Source organism: Chionomys nivalis, chromosome 6, assembly GCF_950005125.1.
Source record: "Chionomys nivalis chromosome 6, mChiNiv1.1, whole genome shotgun sequence".
In the NCBI taxonomy this organism is placed as follows: domain Eukaryota; kingdom Metazoa; phylum Chordata; class Mammalia; order Rodentia; family Cricetidae; genus Chionomys; species Chionomys nivalis.
Genome location: NC_080091.1, coordinates 77097171 through 77119674, shown reverse-complemented (window position 1 = coordinate 77119674; position 22504 = coordinate 77097171). Strand labels below are relative to the sequence as shown.

At 38.0% G+C, this 22504-nt stretch overlaps 1 protein-coding gene across 7 annotated transcripts in view; it reads right to left on the bottom strand.

Moving 5' to 3' along the window:
• Positions 1 to 22504, bottom strand: part of Exoc1 (exocyst complex component 1) — a 42960-nt gene that overhangs the window by 5314 nt on the left and 15142 nt on the right. For 2 of the 7 annotated variants that reach the window (XM_057771522.1, XM_057771523.1), the window contains 9 exons: positions 21558 to 21611; positions 17810 to 17959; positions 11777 to 11882; positions 7900 to 7944; positions 6241 to 6404; positions 5590 to 5697; positions 3898 to 3974; positions 2809 to 3037; positions 536 to 719 (listed from right to left, as the gene is read on the bottom strand). In XM_057771522.1, coding sequence (XP_057627505.1) covers positions 536 to 719; positions 2809 to 3037; positions 3898 to 3974; positions 5590 to 5697; positions 6241 to 6404; positions 7900 to 7944; positions 11777 to 11882; positions 17810 to 17959; positions 21558 to 21611 — 1117 coding nt within the window. The remainder of the gene's footprint in view (positions 1 to 535; positions 720 to 2808; positions 3038 to 3897; positions 3975 to 5589; positions 5698 to 6240; positions 6405 to 7899; positions 7945 to 11776; positions 11883 to 17809; positions 17960 to 21557; positions 21612 to 22504) is intronic. The other 5 variants (XM_057771526.1, XM_057771527.1, XM_057771528.1 and 2 more) reach the window with 3 other exon arrangements.

The following is a 22504-nucleotide window of genomic DNA, read 5'->3' as shown; positions in this document are numbered from 1 at the left end:
ACATTTGATGTTTCTACATACAAACTTTTCCATGCCCCTCTCCTCTTTCACTTCCTGTTCAATTTTTGCTTTTGAAATCACTGAGTGTAAGTAATCAGACAATTTCAAATTAACATGTCCAAAAATGTTTCCAACTTAGAAGGCTTTCACACAGACCAGCTCACAACAAATGCCCTGAGTAACAGATAAAAAACTGCAGCCTAAGTGAACTGACTTGTAAGCATTACACAGACATCCTTGCGTAGCACCCAGAACCCTTATTAAAATGCAAAGGTCATTTTTTACATTAAAAAAAAAACCCTTCAATTTCGTATAGTGATAAGGCCTCAGAGCCTGGTCCAAGAGTGGCTCTTGACGGGAATTAGTCAGCTCATGTGCTGCTTAGCTTTCACATTTCATAGATGCTCAATTTCAGGAAGCCTACAGGGAGTACAGTCTACTAAAAACAGTGAGCATGTCTGCACCCAGCTTCAGAGTTACCCAGAAACAACAGAAAAAGTCACAATGGTCTTTAGAACAAACCATAAAAATTCACCATTAACAAACACTCCTCTGATTAGTTTGGTGTATGCTTTGTCCAGATCGCCACGACGTTCAGCATTTTTGAAGATTGATTCTGCAAGTCCAGCAAATTCTTCAAATTCAGCAACAAATGGAAGAATTCCCACTTTACTTTTCTTCGAGATCTTTACTTCTTCCATTTGCCTTATTTGGTTACTCTAAAGTAAGGCAGAGAGCAAGGGGAGAAAAAGCCAAGCAACTTAGAGACCACAGATGACCAAATGCACACAGTGCACAGAGCACTGCAGAAGCTTGCTTAGAACTGCAACAAGGTAACAAAGGAAAGCAATTCTCTAGATAGAAACATTCTATACTGCACTGCATTCAGAAAATAAAAGCAAGGAAAACAATTAAACTTATTTAAAAGATGATTCAGTCAAGAATTTTGAGCTTCAAGTCGGTATTCTAACTAGAATCAGTCTGTCATTCTATCACTCATGAAGGACAGGGACAAGACAGGTGTCCACTAAGCCTATAGCAGAGCCAGGCCAGGGCAGGGAGGATGCCCCTAGTTTATTTCTGGTTGGTGGCCAAACGGCTAAGTCTGAAAACTATAACCACTTCCAAACTAGTACTAAACTACTCTCTAAAACTTTTATTTAGACAAATTCTCTAGAGGTGGGGGTACAAGAGCAGAGAAGGATGACACAAGTCCACTATGGACTCTCATTCCATCCAGCCATCAGGACACAGGAAGATCTACTGATTTAAGTATGATTCTACATACTTCTCTACTCACATAGACAAATCAATTTCTACCTAAAATTTCAGTCTTGAGATATGGGAACATAAGCTGAAAAACCACATAATATATGGATTAGACAGTAATTTCTAGACTGCAGGCACTGGTGTAGAAAGCTCTGAGAACTCTGTCTACTACTTGGTTTATGGTTCCGAATGCTCTCCCTCGTCAGCGCTAACAAACACCAGGAGGTGGCATTAGGATTGAGGGATGAAGAGGGCAGTAGAGGACTACGGGGCCACTGCTGACTCAGGGAAAGAACTCCACCTCTTCAACACCAGCATCGCCTCCTGAGGTGCTGGTATCCTGAGGGTCACATGACTCAGGAAGGTATCACTGGCATCACTTCCCCAAGAAGGTGATAATGTGAGGGTCAGATGCGTCTGTGCACTCTCAGGCCTGCGCTAGACTGCTGTGAATTACTCAGGCTATTAGGTATGACGGAGGCACTTTTCTCTGCCAGACCATGTGCTGATAAAAGCACCAGGACCTCACGTTCTGGAAATGGACAGTGCCTGACTTCCAGGGTCACTCACTCCGTTATCTCAGCCTTTGTTAGCGTTTCCTTTTTCTCCCAAACGTCTTCCTGGAATAAGAAGCTCCTAGTTAGCAACAATGGAGAGGGATGTGCTGTCTGTGTGATGCTGGGGAATGAGGCTCCAGCCTTTTACATGTCAAGCACACCATGTACCACTGAAATACACTCCCAATCTAGACAGTGCTTAAGCATAAAGCATGGAATGAGTTTTAATTGTCCTTAATATTTTCACCTGCCATTATTCTATGGATATTTAAGAACTAGATATAACTTATAGGCTATACAGTAGATATATTCAAATGATAAAACTCCAAAAGTGCATTAACAAAATGAAAATGTTTTAAAGAACCAGGCTTATTCCTGCAAACTGTAAAAGTCCAACAGGTAACAATAAAGCTACTTGTATTGTTGGTTTTATTTTATGAGGAACATGATGATTGCTAGATGTTATTAGCAACAGGTTTCTCTGTACAGCTCTGTAGACCAGGCTGGTCTAAAATTCAGAGATCCACCTGCCTCTGTCTTTGAGTGCTGGGACTAAAGGCATGTGCCATCACGCCCACCCAGCAGCAACTGATTCTTAAAAAAAGATAGCAGCATGACTTTGCATACTATTAATTAAAATGAATTATAATCATCTAAACTATCAATTAAAATAAATCAATTTTACTAGAATATATGAAAATAACAACAGTTCCAAATGCCTTTCAATTGTTTCATTAAACCAAATGTCGCAGATCAGTAAACTGAGTCATCAGGGACCCGCTGGGTCACTCGGGCAGAAGCTGTCCCTAGCTCTCCCTATGCATGTGCCTGTCTCACCAAACGCTCCAACTTATTCTGTTCAAATGGACTGCTGCCAATTCCCTACCTCACAGCTTTGGGGGTTATGAATACTAGACGGTGGATTAAACAAATTAGCCATTTTACATAATGACTTGTTCTAGAGTTAATCTTAACAGCTTACAATGCATTTGTCAAAGTTCCTCTTCACAGTCACCAAAACGTTTCCCAATGTAGTACTTAGGAAAGAAGCAGGGTCCACGTTCTGTGCAGTCCACACGTGGTGACTCATTTTGACTAACATGTAAAGGGAGTTAAAGCTATCAATTTTGTCTCCTAATGCAATTAAGTTGTTCAGTTCTGGTTCAATGCAGCGAAATATTTTAATCATCATTTGGCGAATCATATCTTTCCTGTTCAGAAAGTAAGAAAAGTAGTTAATTAATATAAACCTCAGGTAAATCAACCTTTAAATGCAACTGTAGTTTAGTATATAAAAATATAGCTAAAAATTGGTACTGCAGCTGAAAATGTCAAACTGTGATGAACTATTCTATAGCAGTTCTGAATATAAAACTAGCCAATTGTTTGCTTCATTTGTAAAGCTGGGCACTGAACTGTGCTTTTCTATCTCTAAGAAATCCACTCCTATCTACCAGCAAACACTAGCACGGAATCATCCATCTGTGATTTCCAGACAGAGCAGTTCGAGATGAGGCCTATAACAGGACCAACAACAGGAGAGTGAGCACATGTAACGACTAGTATTACTGCCACCTCGACAGGATCTAGAATATCCCAGGAAACATGCCTCCATGTGTATCTGTGAGAAATTATCTCTGCTAGACCGCTTCTGGACACGTCCATGGGATGACCTTGATAAGGTTAGTTGAGGTGGGGAGATCTGCCTACTGTGAGTGGCACCATTCCCTGGGCTGGCTTTTGGATTGTATAATAAGGAGAAAGTGAGCTAATCACAGGCACTCATTGCTCTTCTCTTCTGACACTGATAGAAGATGACAACATGCTTCAAGTTCCTGCTCCTTCACTTCCCCACCTTAACTATGGGACAAAATAAACCCTTTGCTTTTACAGGGCTTTCCATCATCATAGCAAGAGCAACACAACTAGAACAGCACACACAGGTCTATTCTATATGGGTACCAGCAGGTTACTGAGAATTATGTGGCTATTTCCATTAGCAACACTTTCTTATGCCTCAATTCAAGTTTACCTTTTCCATTACAAACAACAGATAATAATAAAGACATACTCAGATGAAACAGGCGGCAGTGTGCCAGAACTATGCTGTCGTGATAATGAACTACCATCCACGTCTTCTGCTTCAGTCTGCAAAAATAGTGACAAATTTATATACCAAAAATCTGCTACATGTTAAAACACCTACAAGAAAATACTTTATGGAAAACAGTAATATTTTCATTACTATTAAAGTAACATATACATTATTTAAGAAAGTTTCATGAAATGTGTTCTTATATTTAAAAGAATTAAACTGTTGTATGGGTATGTATGCACACACATGTGAAGTGTCACAGAGCAAGAATGGAGGACAGAGGACAATGTGGTGGAGGCTGTTCTTTCAGTTCACTCTTATGTGGGCTCTGGGAATTGAATTCAGATCATGAGGTTTGCTCAGCAAGCACTTTACCCACTGACCCATCTCACCAGCCTGTTTTTACCCCGACCCCCAAGGACTAATATAGGGTAAAAAAATTAGTTATCTTTATTTATGTGTACATGTGGTATGGTTGTGAAGAAAAGAGGACATGAGACCAGGAATGTACTTAGATGTAAAGGGAGTTTGCCACAAAAAAAAAAAAAAAACAACAAAATAAAACAAACAAACAAAAAAAGGAAAACATCCAACAACTTTAGAATGAAAACTTCAGCATTAAACAATGTTGTGGGGCTGGAAGATGGCTCAGCAGTTGGGAGCACTGCCTGCTCTTCCAAAGGACTCAGGTTAGATTCCCAGCACCCCACTCCTCCAATGACAGCTCACAACCTGTAACTCCAGGTCCAGGGCATCCTACACCCTCTTCTGGCTTCTCTGGGCAATGTACACACGTGGGGCACAGACAAACATGCAGACAAAACATGCACAGAGATAAAATAAAAATAATAAAAAATAAATATATAAATGCTATCATAAATTCTTTCTGAAGCATAGCAGGCAACACTCCTACTATGAGGAACGGACTCCCAATAGTAACGAATTTCTCACTCATCTTATGATGGCTTTGCATACGCTGGCTGCCTGAGAGGCTAACTTTTTGAGATGACTCTCATTTGACTTGTGATTTTCCAGCAATTCTCTCATTTCATCCTCTTACACTTATGCCCTGAAGGGGCTCAGGAGGAACTGCTATATTCACATTACGGGTGCAGAGTCTGGGGATGAGGGCACCAGCTACAGTGCACATGTACACTTGCTAGGCCACAAGACAAAATCGGACTCAAAGCTGATGCTCCCATCCCTCTCTGTACAGCATTATCTCTTAGGTTGTGTTTTTCTTTGGGAACACTAAAATAAAATTGGTAGGATTTTTGGTCTTTTAGATCTTATATTCTGCATTCCAGGCTGGCTTAGAACTCATTTAATCCTCTCACCTAAATTTCCCAAGCTTGAATTATAGACATGAGTGACCACATCCTACTTAAAATTGCCTTTTGAATGGTGTTCTCTACAGAACAAAGGCAGACATTTTCTCCTTTGTTAGGATAAAGGTTGTTGGTTTAAGACATTCTGAAATACTAGAAATCCAAACTCCCAACTACTTTCCTGTTTTCAGTATTCTGTGAATAACAAGAATACTTAAAGATTGGTTTATTGCAAATCTTTCCTTTTCAGTTTGGATACTGACATTGTGAACACATAATAATAGTAACTAGGTTAATTATGTTACAGACTAGAAACACTGTTCAGATAGAGTAAGCATACCATTGATGCAGACATGTTTTGATGTTGCTGTAGTTTGAAAAATTTACTTATGAAGTCCTGTTCTGCCAGACACAGCGGTTCCAGTTCACTCAGTACCTGTTCAAAGATCTGAAGGAAACCAAATGACCCAAGGATTAAAGAACTGAATTGATGCTTAAACAAATGCCACCTTTAGTTCACTCTTTAGCAAGGACACAGGTCAAAATATGAATAATTTCCCAAGTTAGACTCCTCCAATATGCCAATGACAAACTTTCCCACAACTGACAGAGTAGCATAATACCAAGGTGAACCAGACTGAAGAGAAGACTCACAGTCAATTCGAACACAAAAGGAAGACAAACCTTGAAACTTACTCGAGGCATGGCAGCTGACAGTGAAGCTGTTACTCCTTCTTGATTCTGTCATTCCTCAAACAACTAAGATGTGATTTGATGTCATATTTGTAACAAGTAAATGTTAATGAAGCTCTTATGTTACTTAATTGATAATTCATATTTTAGTTGCCATTTTTGATGGGGATTTTTTTTTCAGATTCAAATAAGAATTGGAAGGACATGGTAATGACTTAAAAGTTGTCCCAGGAGCCTCCATCTCTGAAAACACTTAAGGTAATCACATGCTAGTGCTAAGAATTGTCTGTTATTTTACCTTATCAAATTTGGTTCTATCGGCGACATCGAGGTCAGAGGCAGACATGTTCCCCATGTCCAGCAGGGAGGATGACTGGGACCTGCGATTGCCTGAGCTCTGGACGCTCAGTTTATTCAGACTAGAAGTTGATCCAGTGAGTTTCCCAGAGCTCCCATGGAGACCTAAGAAACAACAGAACTTTGAAAGCTGTGTCTCAGGAACAAAAGACCTACAACTTGCCTAAGGACTACTTTTTAGAGTCTCGGTCTTCTGGGACTTAGATTCTACTGCATGTTTTGTAGAATCCATGACACTCACTAACACTGGGTCCTACTGCAGAGAATGTTGAAGGTAAGCTACATGTGTCTATGGACTAGCATGGAAAGGACCTTGCTGATGAGATAGTCTATGCTCTGCCCCATCCCATCCTAAAAGTAAAGCATCTGGTGCTATCTCTAAGCTCAAATATATGGGCAGGAACATAGATGAGGGTCATGTTAGCTGTGCTAACACTACAGTTGATATAACTCTGTAATATTTCTAAAGAAAACCTGCAGCCAAATATCAATCATCTCTACTTAAATACCAATCTGTGAAGTTGGACCACAAGAAACTATCAATTCCTGACAAATTTTCCAATGAAAGCCAACCATTTATGATTAAACTTAGTATGTTCCTGTATCTAAAAACCTTGCTTTTCTCAGTAGGTTACTTAGCTAATGGCAGATACATGTGCATCTGATATCTTTAAAATATAATTGAAATGTGACATCACTAACCATATAAGTAGGAGGAATTTGTGTTTAGGTAGAACTTAGGAATTCATCATGGCCATGGAGAAAATGAGTAACAGCCTCCACACATTAAGGAATTAATGGTTATGCTTAAAAGAATATATAAGGTTTATTCAGAATATAAACAGTGCAACACTTAAGAAACCACTCTTCCTGAATACTGCTCTGTTAACTTGCACTATTTACTAATGGGCAGAAAGGGAAAATGATGTTCTAATAAGGACAATTCAAGCTTTGACCTCATTATACAAACCATTACCAGACCTCTAAGACTTTTTAAAGATTTATTTTTATTACTATTTTTTTTTTTATTTTTTATTTTTGGTTTTTCGAGACAGGGTTTCTCTGTGGTTTTGGAGCCTGTCCTGGAACTAGCTCTGTAGACCAGGCTGGTCTCTTTTATTACTATTTTAATTGTGCATGTGTGTGCATGTGCATGTGAGTGAGGGTGCCAGCAAAGCCAGAGGCATCGAATCCCACTGGAGCTGGGTTACAGGTGGCTGTGAGGTACTGAGGTGGGTGCTGGGAACTGCACTCAGGTACTCTCAAAAAGCAGTATGTGCTTCTAACTGCTGAGCCATCCCTCCAGTGCCCCTCTAGTAATAGTTATAGCTCTTCTAAACACAGCCTGTAACAGAAGTGCAATGTTAAGGTCTCCCATAAACCCTGACAACAAAGCTTTCAGCCCTTGCTGTGTAACTGTAACCACGTCACTTATTTCTTGGATGTACACACAACCACCATGCTGGGTTTCTTTTTCCAATACCTGGCAATTTGTTGCAATCAACATATCTGCTATTAATGTTTTCAAGACAGGTAACTAACACCTAGACATTAACAACCATGCACTGAGGGCGCCTACTAGCACAGGAAGCATACTCACTCTCTGGGTCCTGTTTGACAGCACTTTCTTTTCGAGGCAGTGTAGCTGTGATGGATTAGGTTGCAAGCATCAAAGACAAAGACAAGTTAATAAACTGCAATTTGCACAAACCATGCACAAGAGGCAGTTAGAGCTCTAGTTTAAAAGACACATGCAAAGAACTGTGAGCACTGACTAATGAGAGGTGCAAACACACGGAGAGTTGCTCTGTGACTGTTGAGAAACTATGAGAGACATCTTACTACTCCTTTAATGGGGGGCTTCTACTTAGATATTCAGGAAAAGTATCAGTGTTTAAACCCTCTCTCCAGCCCTTTAAATGAGTGGGACTGTTGTTGGTTTAGCTTGGGAAGTTGGTACACTTATGTTTAAAAGAATGAATTCACAAGGCTTTGTTTCTTGAGAAAATGAAGCTCAAGTAATTTAATACAGTGAAGAATGAAGGGGTCGCTTTAGACATTAACAATCCTATATTTCCTGAAAGTCCCTGAAGGGAAACCCCACCACATTAATCTTTTACTTTATCTATCAAAGATAATGCAGGTGGGCCTTTGAAGACAGCTTTAAAATGAAAACCAAACATGCACTGAATTCCTTGGTAACTAGCCTGTGAATACAAGACTGACAGGTGGGGAGACAGCAGTTAGGAGCTGCGTGTGGAGAGTAGTGCGAGGGGCAGACCAGCTAGGGAAGTCTGCATCTATCAGACACCTGACATTTCTTTTATTCTCAAACTCTGCTCTACACCGTATGTATAGATCAACATTAGAGCATAAGCCATGAACCATTCTGAACTCACACTCAGAAGTTCAGGTGAAAGGTAAGAACCAAATCATAAAATGGGACTAAAGAATAAACAGTAATAAAAGCTGCTTAAAAACAGAGAGCAATGTGTCAACCGGCACAGTGCCAGGCCACACTTGAGGCAAAGGCCCAAGTAGAGTTTTGACCTGGTCATTCCCATGCTAGTGCTGGGATGCCAGCTTCAGCCACCACAAGTTCAAGTGGAACAAGAAGAGCAGATATTAAAGTGGCGAACCCACAATGCAGCTAACTGTCCACTAATGTGAACACTATTCTGGGGGCCCTGAGGTATCATTCTGTGGGCTCACCTTCCGAGAGAGAAGTCTATTTCAAAGTCTTTTTTAAGCAGACAATCATGACTAGTCACCAGTACTGCCCATTAATAATTTGGAACTCAAAACATCTAAATTCTTTCTCAGCAGCAAAGTCTTAGATAAAGTCTTAAATATCTTTAAGTAATCTCCAGTAGATGATAAACACAGGAGCAGTGGCTCAGGGACTCTGTTTACTGCTACACTTCCAGTGCTTACAATGGACATTTATAAACATTTACTGAATTAATCTTCCGCCAACCCTTGAATCCGGCCCTGTATTCAACTACCTTTGGAATCAAAAATCTTAGTTTCATTGAGAAACAATAAGATGGTTTCGGACACCATTGTAAAGATTTTGTAATATTAAACAGGGGCACTATAATCATGTGACTATATATACAAAGGAACTAAAATCTTATGTATATTTTACAAATAACTTACTTGTTTCTTATAGTTAAGATATATATTTATCCCAAAACCAACAGCTGAAGTCCACATGTAAGCACTACCTTGTCCCATGTAAGCACTACCTTGTCCCCAGTGACACCCGTCTTTAAATATGCATCTTAAGTGAGAAAGGGAACCCAGTAAAAATAACAGTCTCCTTTGCCTCTATCTCATTAAGTACATTTGGAGAAGAGGAATGGAAGAATCCATCAAAGTTTCAATGCCAGGAGGAAAACCCTACATCTCTGAGGATATTGAGGTAAATTATTCATCAAAAGAGGGAATAATTTATATAGAGATTTTTATCACAAAGAACAGATATTCTCTTGACATCATTAACCTATTTTGAATTTCTTGAAATAAGTGATGCTAAAGACAAAATTAAGTTTCCAGAAAGGAAGAGGCATCCCCATTCTGATGATGCCCACTGTGTCATGGTCTTCCTTTTGTAAGGTAAACTGTTACCAGCACCTATGCGGAGGGATCGCCAGAGCAAGGACAATAAGAAGTTTCTATTTAAAGTGATAACCTGAAGTCATTGAAAAGCTAACCTTCCAAACCCAGGGGTTCCAATTGTAATTATAGTTACTATTAGAATTCATTTACACATAATCTGGATTATTGAAAAAAATCTCTTAGGAAAAATTTCAACCTACTTAATTTGGAATTTCTTAAGACATGTGTTTAACTTGAATTTTACTTTTAAAATGTTAACAAGTCAAATGCTGAGAGACCAACAAACTGCTGCTATCCCCTGAATTTAGTTTTTCTCTTGTATTTGATAACAAAATAACTGATACTCTAATCTTCTGTGATGAATTATCACAAATTATCCTCCTATCCATCAGCATTTAATAACTACAGATTTATCCTTTTGCTATGACATTGCTTTAAAATTATAAAAATGTATTTTAAATCTGTATTATGTAAATTAAAATATTTTAACAAGATAATTTAAGAACTTAGAGTAAGAAAAGGCTTAAGCTTTAAGATGTGATGACAATATAAAGATACTATTACATTTTATTTAAGTTGTATTTTTATATCATTTATCTTAAAGTATATGCAACTTGTTTTGATATACTGAAAAGAGATTTCTCAGCATAAAATGGCACATTAACAAGTGATGACGAATATACTTAATGAAACATTAAACACGTAACTGCATTAATAATATGGTCTTTGCCAAAAAAGGCATAACATATCCACAGTGAAACATCAACAAGATATAAACACACTGCTGTTTTAGAACAATTAGCCTTTAGGATGAGTTAGCATTTCTGTTTTCAAAAGCCTACTGTCCCAAGACAGTATTTTACAAAGTGTAGCATATTAAAGACAAATCCAAAGCACTTCGAAATCTGGACCACAGTAATTAATACAGTGGCTAAAATTGGTGACATCTAAGGGCAGTCTTCTTTGCCCCAAAGAACAGATGGGAGCAGGACTCAGCAATATTCAACACTGCTGCCTGTTTCCTGCCATTGCTTAGGGCACAGGCTCATTTCAACAGTCAATGCTAAACTCAGCATTCTAAAGGGAGTCCAGAGACACCGAGGAGAACACGATGTAGCCCTTTAAGGCCAGGTTTGGATTTGAATAGGCACAGAACTCCATCCAAAGAGAACTCCAGAGATGGGTACATGCAAGAGCAGAACGTGGCCTCAGCACATCTTTTCTTAGCTTGATACTTTCACTGGCTTTTCTTTCAAACAATGTTTTTGTCCCTTTAAATATTAGGAAATAAAAAGCAATATGCTCCAAATATTTTGCTTTAGAAAATAAGGGAACAATCACAAGAGAGATTTGGGTGACATTTCTGTATACCACAGGCAAGAGAGAAAATAAACATTTTTTCTAAATTCAAAGCAGCCAGTGAGAAGTAAGAAGCCAGGAATGACTTTTAGTTCTTTCTCTGTGGAGAGCAATGACTGGCCCCCACCTGCAAAGGTCTTGGGGATCAGAAACCACACTCCCAGCAGTCTCTTGCCTAATCCCTTCTCAGCCAGGCTGCACTTAACTTTCTCACCTCTGCTTTCCCTAGCAACAGTGACCTCCAATCACAGCGTGAATGCCCAACTGCTGCTGGACTGATACACTATATAGTTTTAGCTTGTGAAAAAAATATGGACAGATACACATTTCTTTTCAAATACACTTTCTTTGAAACACCTGTAAATCAAATATATTAGCTAGCCCTCCTCTTTCTTTAACTCTATTGTGTTTTCTTCTGCCTTGTTTAAAGCCTTGGAGTTACCATTCAGTAAGTAAGACTACTTCAAAAGCGGACACTGAGCCCACGCTAGGCTTACCAAACTTCTTGCTTTCTTTAGTGGTGCCAGTCATCTTGATCTTTGCAACTTCAAAGAAATCTTTGATTTCTCTTTCATATAGTCGGGATAAATAATCCATGTAATTCTTAAAATAAATGAAATATGTAATTATTAGTAAACTAACAATTTTCTCCTTAATCGTTCCTTTAAATCCTTCATGCTTGTAAAACCTTAGTGTATTTCAGAGAATATAAAAAAGTTAGGCTAGTTAGGCTATTTTCTGTCTTGAGAAAGAAACAAATCAGACTGAATAGGTAAGAAAGCATATCATTAAAATTTACAGAAACGCCAAGTCAAGCAATCACACTTCTATTTCCATGGTTACGCATTGCCTTGGTACATTTTAAATGGAGTTACAACCACTCAGGCTAGGGTATGTGAAGCGGAACAGCTGAGCTCCTGCTGCACTGTAATGGAGGCACGGTGTTCCAGTGTGTGGCGCGCCACAAATCCAGTAATCCAATTCCCTAGCAAAGGACACCGGAGCCATTTCAGTGTTGTTATGACAACGTCACAGTGGGTTTTCTGGTTCCCTGGGGTGGATTACAGAGATGAAGGGTGCAGGAATCTTCATGAGGCTGACGCCACTTCACTTTGAAGGGCTCTGGGAATCTTCGCCCTTCTCCCTCCACGCTACCATATTGCCCGGCAGTGCCAACCGGGCAACCCTGGTCAGCTTTGGGTGTAAACCCAAAAGTCAGAATTTCCTTAGTATACATACAACACAATTTTCAAAATAATTTTTCTGAAAACATATTTGATTAATTGAGCCTTAAATGAAAACACCTATTATTTACCATAAAGACTAATTTGTTTTTTATCACACCTGTCTATCCTTACATGAAATACTCTATGTAGCCCTATAAGGATTCTTCAGTAGTAGAGCTCATGTATCTTTCCAGGTCCTAAGTTAAATGATTAAAGAATTTAGCTAAATTTCAAGAAATCTACAGTAGAATAATTATTCAGTTATTCTTTTACACTCAGGACAGAATTTTACCTTCAAGATTCTTTATCACAAATCAATCTATCGTTTTCTATAGAGTAGGCTCTCTAACATACTTTAGTGTTTGTCCCTTAGCAATGTACAGATCATATCTGTAAGAAGAGTCACTCAACTAAGCAGCTATTTCCTATGATCGTGTATTAATTCAAAAGCACATACAAATTAAAATGTACCACAAAATTTCCTTGTAATATCTGATTTGAAATTTAAATACTGTTGTCCCAAGCAGCCTTTTCAATTTTGCTTTGTGCTGGCTGTAAGTTGTCTTCCAGAGACCTTTTTCTTCTTTTTAACACAACCAGGCACATGTCTCAACTGTGAACTAAGACTGAAAATCACAGTGTGGATTTGCCTATCCATGAGTATGAGGATTTTCCATCATAAAAATATGGAATGCTTCATGAATATGTACCCATGTACGCATGGGGTCTTGCTAATCTGTGTTGTTCTAATTTTATGGTATATGTGCTGCTGAGGAGATCACTAGAACTAAGACGGAGATATGTCCGTCAGTCTCAGGAAAGCTCAGATGTCCCTAATCACGAGGGAAGCACCTTATATGCGCTCACACAGACAGATGCTGGAGTCCTGGGAGAGAAGGCGCCTGAGCAGATGGACGACATGACCACAGTCCCTATGCCTTCCACAGGCTCTAGTTATGGAAACAAAATAAGGTCTAGAGTGAGCCTGAGTGCAACTGGGAGTGACGGCGAAGATAAATCCTCATCCCAAAGAATTTGGGATGGGCTTTTCCTATTCATTCCACCAAATGTGAGCTGTGTACACCCAACTGAGTGCTAAAAGAATATGGGCTTGCTCGTTGGTTTATTTGGGTTCTTTTTGTTGTTGTTCTTATGTCATTTCTTCTTCCTTTTTACACAAAATTCCTGATTTTTTTTTTTTACAATATTTCAACAACTAAACTAGCCATATAAGGTGTGTGTGTGTATACACATGTGCACCAAAAGTTCAAACCAAAGGATCAAGTAACATTCCTGGAAAATAAGTCAATTTCATTTAAAAAGTTCATTAGTAGTATCAAAGTTACCCTCTTGTAGGAAAAAACTACCCTCTGAGCAGAGAATGATCCATAAGTCCCCATAAGTTGGCACTCATCTTAATTCTTCACTTTAAACTACATTCATGAATAATGCATAATATGTAAAGATTAAGACAAACCTCTGAGAATACAATTAGGCAAAAAGCTTATTGATTACTTATTTGAATAGTCACTAGGGAACAAAGTACTTGTTTGCATGAAACTCTTAAGATGTATTTAATTATTTAAAATATTAATCTCCTAAAACTTCAAAAGGGAAAGAATTTGAGTATTATAATTATTTTTACTTAATGCACCTCCAAATCAGAATTCTCTTGATAAAACAAAACAGAATAATGTAACAGAAGAATTGCATAACACTCAAAAGACCTATTTGAGGAGCAAAAAGAATTATACCAACACTAGCAAGCCAGATCAGATGCACTTGGACACTTCAGAGGATAAACATTTGTTTTGAAAAGTATTTTTGTGCAGAGGCTGAGAGTGGGAGAGCTGGTGGAAGTCAGAAGGTAAGTTATGAGAGTTGCTTCTCTCCTACTGCAAGCATCCTGGGAACTGAACTCAGGCTGTCGGGACTGGCAGCAGGCACCTTTACTAGCTGAGCTGTCTCTCCAGTCCTTAAAAGGCTTTTTAAATTATGGTTTGAATACATTTTACCAGATTCATCTTCCCTTTTTAAAAATCTCAGTTTATGAATGGTAAAGTCCTATTGCTGAAGACAACACTTAACACTGGACATAGTTAAGTACAGCTGGTGCCTAACTAGAGCCTCACACATACTGACGAGTGTTCATGGTACTGGAAGGTACTCTGCGTACTATCAGAGGAGAAAGGTAAACACCAGCCCAGCTACAAACCCTATACAAAAATCAACAGAAAACAAAAACCAAACCCTAAAAACTGTAATAGAAAACCAAAGAAGAGGAAGGGTCTGAAGAGAGCACAACAGGGTGGGGTAGGGTGGGGTTCAAACCCAGGGTTTGCTAGTTCCTGAGGAGTGAAACAGAAGAAACTGAACTAATTCAAAACCAGAAAGAAAACTACTAAGAAGATGTGACAAGTGAATTGGGAGCGGAAAAAGTGAGCCAAACAAACAACAAAACAACAAAAAGACTCATCTCAGCTTAGAAACAGGGAGTCAGATTTTACTTTAAATGGGCAAAGGTACTTCAAAGAGAAGACATATGTGGACTGATGTTAAAAAATGTGCTGCCATCAAATATTAACCTCAACACACGGCTAGGAACACAACCAGTCTTTTGTTGGCCTCTCTACCTATCTCTCTGCCTCCCCTGAAGCACAAATTTATGGCAGCTGCTAGGAGTTGCTTTTTTAAAAAAGTTTAAAAAAGGAAAGCTTAAAAGGAATCCTAGACACAAAAGAACAAAGTTAAGCATGGTTTGGTAGTGGCATTTTATTGGGTGGGCTCTGCTAGAAGGAAGCAGAGGCATGGCTCCTTTAAGAGAGGTTTTCCTGATTCAGCAGTAGCAGAAAAAAAAGTTGTGCTGTTTTGAAACTACGGCTTCCTGGGCCATGCATGAACTCTGACAAGGTTCAGCTATGGAGCATTTAAAGGGGTTTGTGAACAGAGTGCTACAACTTGCTTAATAGCAACATAGACCAGCTGTGTGCCTAAAAATGGGGCAATGTACATGGCTCTCAGAGGCAGTGAACAGTTCTGCTATGCTGGACTGGGTGGAGCAAGCAGGAAGTACTATATTTCTCCAAGCGATGCTGCCACTCAAGTTCATAAGAAGGGCTTAGTATTTTAAGAAGCACTTCTGGTCAGAAAAAAGATTACAGATATGCAATAAAGACAAATCCAGATAAACAAAAGGACCTCTAAATGGGTCAGTGTTGGATAAATGTACATAGGTGTGGGAGAGAGAAGAAAAAGAATATAGACAGTTATAAAAAGAAATAAATGGTTAAAAAAAAAACACAAAGTCTTTAAAGAGACAGAGTACAGAAAAGTAATAGAGTAAAAACAAATATGCCATGTAAAGATAAAATATGAACAGAGCTGGATTATGTATATCATTGTGTTTTCTTTGAATTTTTTTGACTGTAAAGGAGCTAAGTAACCAACATATATACTTTAAAGGTATCTTGTCTTCAAACTATGGGTCTAAGGATTTGTTGCTTTGGAAAAGTGGTTCTTTCATTTCCACAGAGGATGAGGACCTATGAAATCCTTCCAGACTAATGCGGTTTGATGGACCAAGATCCCCTGAAAGGTTGCCATAAACACCCTCCAAAATTACTTCATTCAACAAAAAGCAGGAAGCAGTCTGGAGAGAACTACAACTAAATTCCCAAATATTGCTTATAAATGTTTGTTTACATTTAAAGCTGGATATGATATAAATACTTTGCATTAGTATGGATCTTGATCTATTGATACAGTTTAAGATCAGTTTTGTTTTATGTATATTTCTGCTCTTGATTATGGCATTGTGTCTGTGAAGCTCATTTAAAAATGTAATGTATAATTAAGAAATACAGGTTAATAAAGAGTCATCTATAATAGTCAAGCTTCTAGTAATGTTAGTTAGGTTTTCTAGATATATAAAAGATATAGTTTAGTTAGATCGGTATTCTCCAAATCTTTCAGAGACCTTCAGAATATGGCATTTAAAATGTTTAAATTTTTAACTTAAGACTTTTCATGATAATGAGGCACATCTGTTCCTAGCTGCACCAACCTATTTCAAGAGGAAGCTGGGCATCGAAAAGGCTCCTTATGGAGCTGTTTAGCCATTGGGCAAAAAACTGCACTTGCCTGGACTGTTTGATGGTATACTGTATGGACTGGACATGCAGGACTCATAGAGAAATGACTGCTGAACTTGCCTAAAGGTGAGACCATCCCTCAGGTTTCCTGCTTCATGAAAGAGTCTGCCAGACATTCTGCAGGATACAGAAGAAAGTGACTGACAAACTGCCAATATAGGTGGAACTGTCTTTGAAATTTCCTGCTTCATGGAAAAGTCTGCCAGATACTATGGGCCAGTAGGCTAAAGATGCATGCCCCAATGGTACAGAATAACTTTGGGTGACTGTCCAGGCAATAAGATGTCTCTGTCATTTCTAGAGTTTTGGAAGTTTCTTACAATGCACTTCCTGTTTACTAAGGTAATATTATATCCTTCTGGAGTCTTTGATGAAGTTGAAGAATTTATAGTTATAATTATAGTTTTCCTTAGTTATGATAAAAGATAAAGTAGATCTAAATATTGTAACTGTAATTTCTGCTTGTTATCTATTTTGTTATATGTAATTTTACTATGTTAAAGTTAAAATCTTCCTTTTTTATTTAAACAGAAAAGGGGAGGTAATGTGGGATTCCCCTCTGTATGCTGTGAATATGATTAGTTAATTAATAAAGAAAACTGGCTTAGACTGATAGGGTAGAGTAGAGCTAGGCAGGGAAAACTAAACTGAATGCTGGGAGAAAGGAGGTGGAGTCAGAGAGAAGTCATATAGCCCTGCCAGAGATAGAAACTAGGTGGAACTTTATCTGGTAAACCACAGTCACGTGGCGATACACAGATTAATAGAAATGGGTTAAATTAATATGTAAGAGCTAGCCAATAAGAAGCTAGAGCTAATGGCCAAGCAGTGATTTAATTAACACAGTTTTTGTGTGGTTATTTTGGGAGTTTGGGCGACCAGGAAACAAATAAGCAACCTCCTTACTACAATAAACAGATGCTTTTTTAAAATTAAAAATAGATGTATTTATTTAAGTGTATTTTTTCCTTTATTCATGTCTGTGCATCATGTGCATGCATGGTTTCTTTTATTCAAGTAAATAACTGAGCACTCAGAAGTTCAACTATCTTTTGCTCTGTTAAAAACACACTTCACTTTTATGTTAAGGAGCTTAAAATAAAATCTAAGACTATACTGTAGACCCAGTGAGTAACCAACATCAAATACATACCTTTGTTAGTCCTTCATATTTTCCATAATCTGTACTCTTTAGCCACTCCATCAGCTTGGCATATCGGAGTAAGTCTCTATGAAATGGATGATGATTGGGTAGAGTCAGTTCAGCAGAATGCTGAGCAAGAGTTGAACTCTGATCATGACCCTAGGGGGAGTAAATAAGTAATTAATATGATGGAAAATTCAAGAGAACACTGTTACAATAGAAAATTTGAGATAATAACCAAATGTAGTCAAGTATTACCAAGCAAATCAGAAAAATAAAAACCAAGCACTTACTTGTCGACTTTTACCATCGTGAGTATTCACGGAATACTAGCACCATTAATACTCACAAGCATGCCTGGGTGGCACTGTGATAAAGCGTCACTCACTCCATCTTTCTAAAGAGTTGAGAGAGTTGAGTAAAGCTTGCCTCTCTCCGTCGTTTTACAGTGTACTAAGAAATGAATTTCTTGATACAGACTGTATTAAGAAACACACCAAAGGAAGTCATCTAAAACAAACTGTCCACTTTTCTTAATGAGATTCCTACCAGAAGCTCTATTTTTTTCAACAGATAAAAATGTGTAAGATATGAAATTTTAAAGTTAGTAAGGACTATAGATAGTTATATCTTGGTCTTTCTATGATAATCCCTAATAACAATGTTAATTCCAATTTTTCCATTAAAGTGATGTGCAAGTCAAACGACCACATATGACTATTTTAAGCCTTGACAATTTATGTGAATAAATTAGTAATAAACAGATCATGTGTCTTGACTTCTGCTTTAGAAAAATACAGACTGCTAGATTATTGGCTTACTAACCCTATTTTCTAGAACAACCCAAGGTTCAGGGTATTAAGTAACTTGCTCAGGTCACATAGGGCGAAAGCCGTAACTGGAATCTTTGTAACCATGTCTAATTTCTGTCTTCCTTTGAAAACATTCAAACAAAAGCATTTAGCCAGGATCAAAAGCTGCAACTGCTGTGTATCTGTGTATAGAGACGAGTGAGCATTTCTATAAAGAAACACCCCAGCCTTTTGTTGGACAATATAGCTCTTCAGTCAACATCTGTGATGAAGAGGAAGCCAATGCCAAAAAGATGAGGAAGCTCAAGACTAGATTGTCCTTGAAATAGAATTTTTCAACAAGCAAGCGAAGACCAACACAAGCCACATTTACTTGAAGTCATCTCCATTCATTTTAGCTGCCTACTCACAGACTATCAGTATTTTACAAAATCATTAAATTTACAAAAGCTGCTGAATCAAATAAAGGAGGTGGATGGTTAACTTCTTCGTAAAATCACCTAAATGTATATACTACTAATTGAAATACAATGGTTTGATAAGCATCCTGAGCTAAAAGAATTAAAATTATTTTAATCTGAAGGATTTGTCACTTCTAATTTACACGCTTTATTATGTATGTCATTGGTCTGTCTCCACCTGTACGGTTTTCAAGGTTAATATACCGTTACATTACAGAACAGCTCTATAGAACTGCACATAGAAAACAAAGGTACCACAGATGCTACACTTCCAGGTTCAGCAGTGTCTCCCAGGATCTCTTACCCACTGTGCTGATGGAGAAGAGGGTGTCCTACTTGACAAACGTTCCAAACACTGTTACCGAGCAACGTCACATTTGCTTTCATTGCACAAAACATTCTTCTTCATTAACTTTTCCCAATGACTCAAGACACAAAATGATGTTTTCTACAAATTTCTATTTACTCAGTCTATTAATATTAAGTTACATTATTTCAGGTTGAGAAAGCTTTTAAATCATTAAAAATCTCTTCTGGAGAGTGGAAGAACTAATCATCAACAATTGTGCGGCGGGCCTTGCAGTTTACAAAGTTCTTTGCATATGTCACTATGCTAAGTTTTCCCAGCATTTCCATGTCACAAACACCTGAGAAACTGGCATTTCACATACCGACTATCAGTCCTTTAATTATTACTGTCAAGATAGACTGTTATTAAAAGATTTACATTTGGATAAAATGATTCCAGAATAATAGGAAATTGTGAAATTGTTTGAGTTGCTTAATTCAATCAATAACATAACATTATCTCATGCAAAACACTAAGTATAAAGAAATTTGTCCTTCATATACTTAAAAATGTTAATTTTAAAAGTTTCTCTTATACATAATCATAGATTACCAACAATTACAGGATTACCGAATGCTCACTGCTGAGGTAGTTTTTATATATAAATTTGAATCCTTACGCTAATCTTTTAATGTAGTTCTCATCTAATAAAATGGCAACTCTGTGATTAACATAATTCACAGGGTATTCAAATTAAGAAACATTATAAAAGTTTGGTGAGTAGCTGGGTGGTGGTGGCACACACCTTTAATCCCAGCACTTGGGAGGCAGAAGCAGGTGGATCTCTGTGAGTTTGAGGCCAACCTGGTCTACAAGATCTAGTTCCAGGACAGGCTCCAAAGCTACAGAGAAACCCTGTCTCGAAAACAAACAAAAAGACAATCAAAAACAAAACTTGGTGAGCTACAAAATTTTATCAGCATATATATATATAATTTTTGTTTTCAAAACATGGTCTCACTATGCAGTCTTGACTAGCCTGGAACTATCTATGTAGACCAGACTGGCCTCAAACTCATAGATATTTGCCTGCCTCTACTTCCCAAGTGCTGGGATTAAAGGTGTGTGCCAACACATCCAGCTAGATACTAGAATTTTTAATTAAAGGTAACATGGTGCACCTTACTAGAGCCAAACACTGGTCTAAGTGAAGCAGATACTTTTATTATCTCTGCTATAAATGAGGCAACTAAACGGGAAGTGGCAGAGGTGCACCATCACACGTGAGTCAAAAGCTCCCGGCTCTCCTGACGCCTTGTCCGGAACAGAAATCTCCATGTTCTTTAGCCCCTTCCTAGCGTCCTGATGACTAAGTTTAACACAGAGACAATCTTTATCTTGTACTTGAGACATCCTTTCCCACCTTCAGCAACACATCACAGGCCGTTGCAACACTGTTTTTTTTTTTTAAGCATGCATCACTCACATGTTAACAGTACATATTAAATTTTCAGAAATGGGAAGCATTCACTTTAAACAAAGCCATTAGTTTACAAGGCAAAGAAGCACACAGAATGAGCAACCGCATATTACAGTCAATAGTTAAGGATGCAAAAAGACCACTGTTTGCTGACTGTCTTTTTTGATGCCATCTACACATGAGGATAACATCACTGTCAAGAGCATTAAAAATAATAAACTAAGAAAAATAGGAGTTTCCTATGTGAGTTTTAGTTGATTCCTTCTTGATACTTTGCAGGCCCCGTGAAATGAGAGTCTGCCCTGACTTCCCCTCCCAGGCCTGGTGAGGTGGTCTTCCTCGGTGTTTGCATAGCACCACCAGCACAGCTGCCATTCCCAACTGTCTGTCTCTCCCTAGATTTGAGCTTCTCACAGACAGAATGAGAAGCATTTATTCCAGAGATCCCAATGCAAAGTCTAATATGCACCTCAACCACCAAGCAATTACTAAAAAAATCAAGGAAATGAGAGAAATGGAGAAAGGCAAGCAGAATAAGGTTAAATGCCTTTTTGGCAAAATGGGATACTTTAAAACTATTACAAATATAGTTAATGGGTAGCTTAAATCAGTAAGTTAAGCTGTAAGCATAAAATTCTGCTGCTAACTTTAGCAAAATTTATATATATTTATGAAAAAAAAGTCAGAGATGCTCGAGCCAGTTTGATGTACTCACAGGAACCGAAAGAAAGTAGGACCTGCTATAGAGCTGAAGGAGGGCCTGAGTAAACTAGTCGGGAATAAAATATAATAAGACAATTGTTTTAGAATACTGCAAAGAGAAGTCAATGTTTCTAGAGAGAACATACTGATTATTAAGATTTCTTCTTATTTTTTCTGTTCAGTATGTCTAATAAAGTAAAAGACAAAAGAACCCCACAAGAACTTAAGTATATTAACTATTAAAATACCTTCTGCTCAAATCCCTATATAAGGTACCCTTGGCATTATTAAACTATTGTTGCCATGTTATTAATTATAAAACCTTTTTCCTGGCTGGGCGGTGGTGGCGCACGCCTTTAATCCCAGCACTCGGGAGGCAGAGGCAGGCGGATCTCTGGGAATTCGAGGCCAGCCTGGTCTACAAGAGCTAGTTCCAGGACAGGCACCAAAGCTACAGAGAAACCCTGTCTCAAAAAACCAAAAAAAAACAAAAAACAAAAAACAAAACCCTTTTTCCATTAAAAAAGATGCAGTTTTGTAACATGGAGACTGAATCAACCAAAATTCACAGTTGCTCTAGTTTCCTACATGTACACAATGTGTTCAACCACACAGAACTATGACACATTGAAAATAATGTCAGATCTGATTCTCACCTGTAAACACCAAAAAATACAAGAGACTCAACAGCAACACAGACCTGCCATTACATATGTAACTAATGAATGCTGTTATCTATCTGATTCCTAGAGCCAGTTTCAGCTGAAAGGAACTTGATATCTCTGTAAAGAGTTACCTGTAGTCCAAAGTACTTCTATGAGGAACTAGACACAGATTTCAGAATCTTACAATCATTGAAATGTATAAAGGAATATATTATAGCCCCAAACGAACACATTAAAAATTTGTATGGAAATTTAGGTTTAGGGCAACATATAAATGACCTATGGAAACATGCTA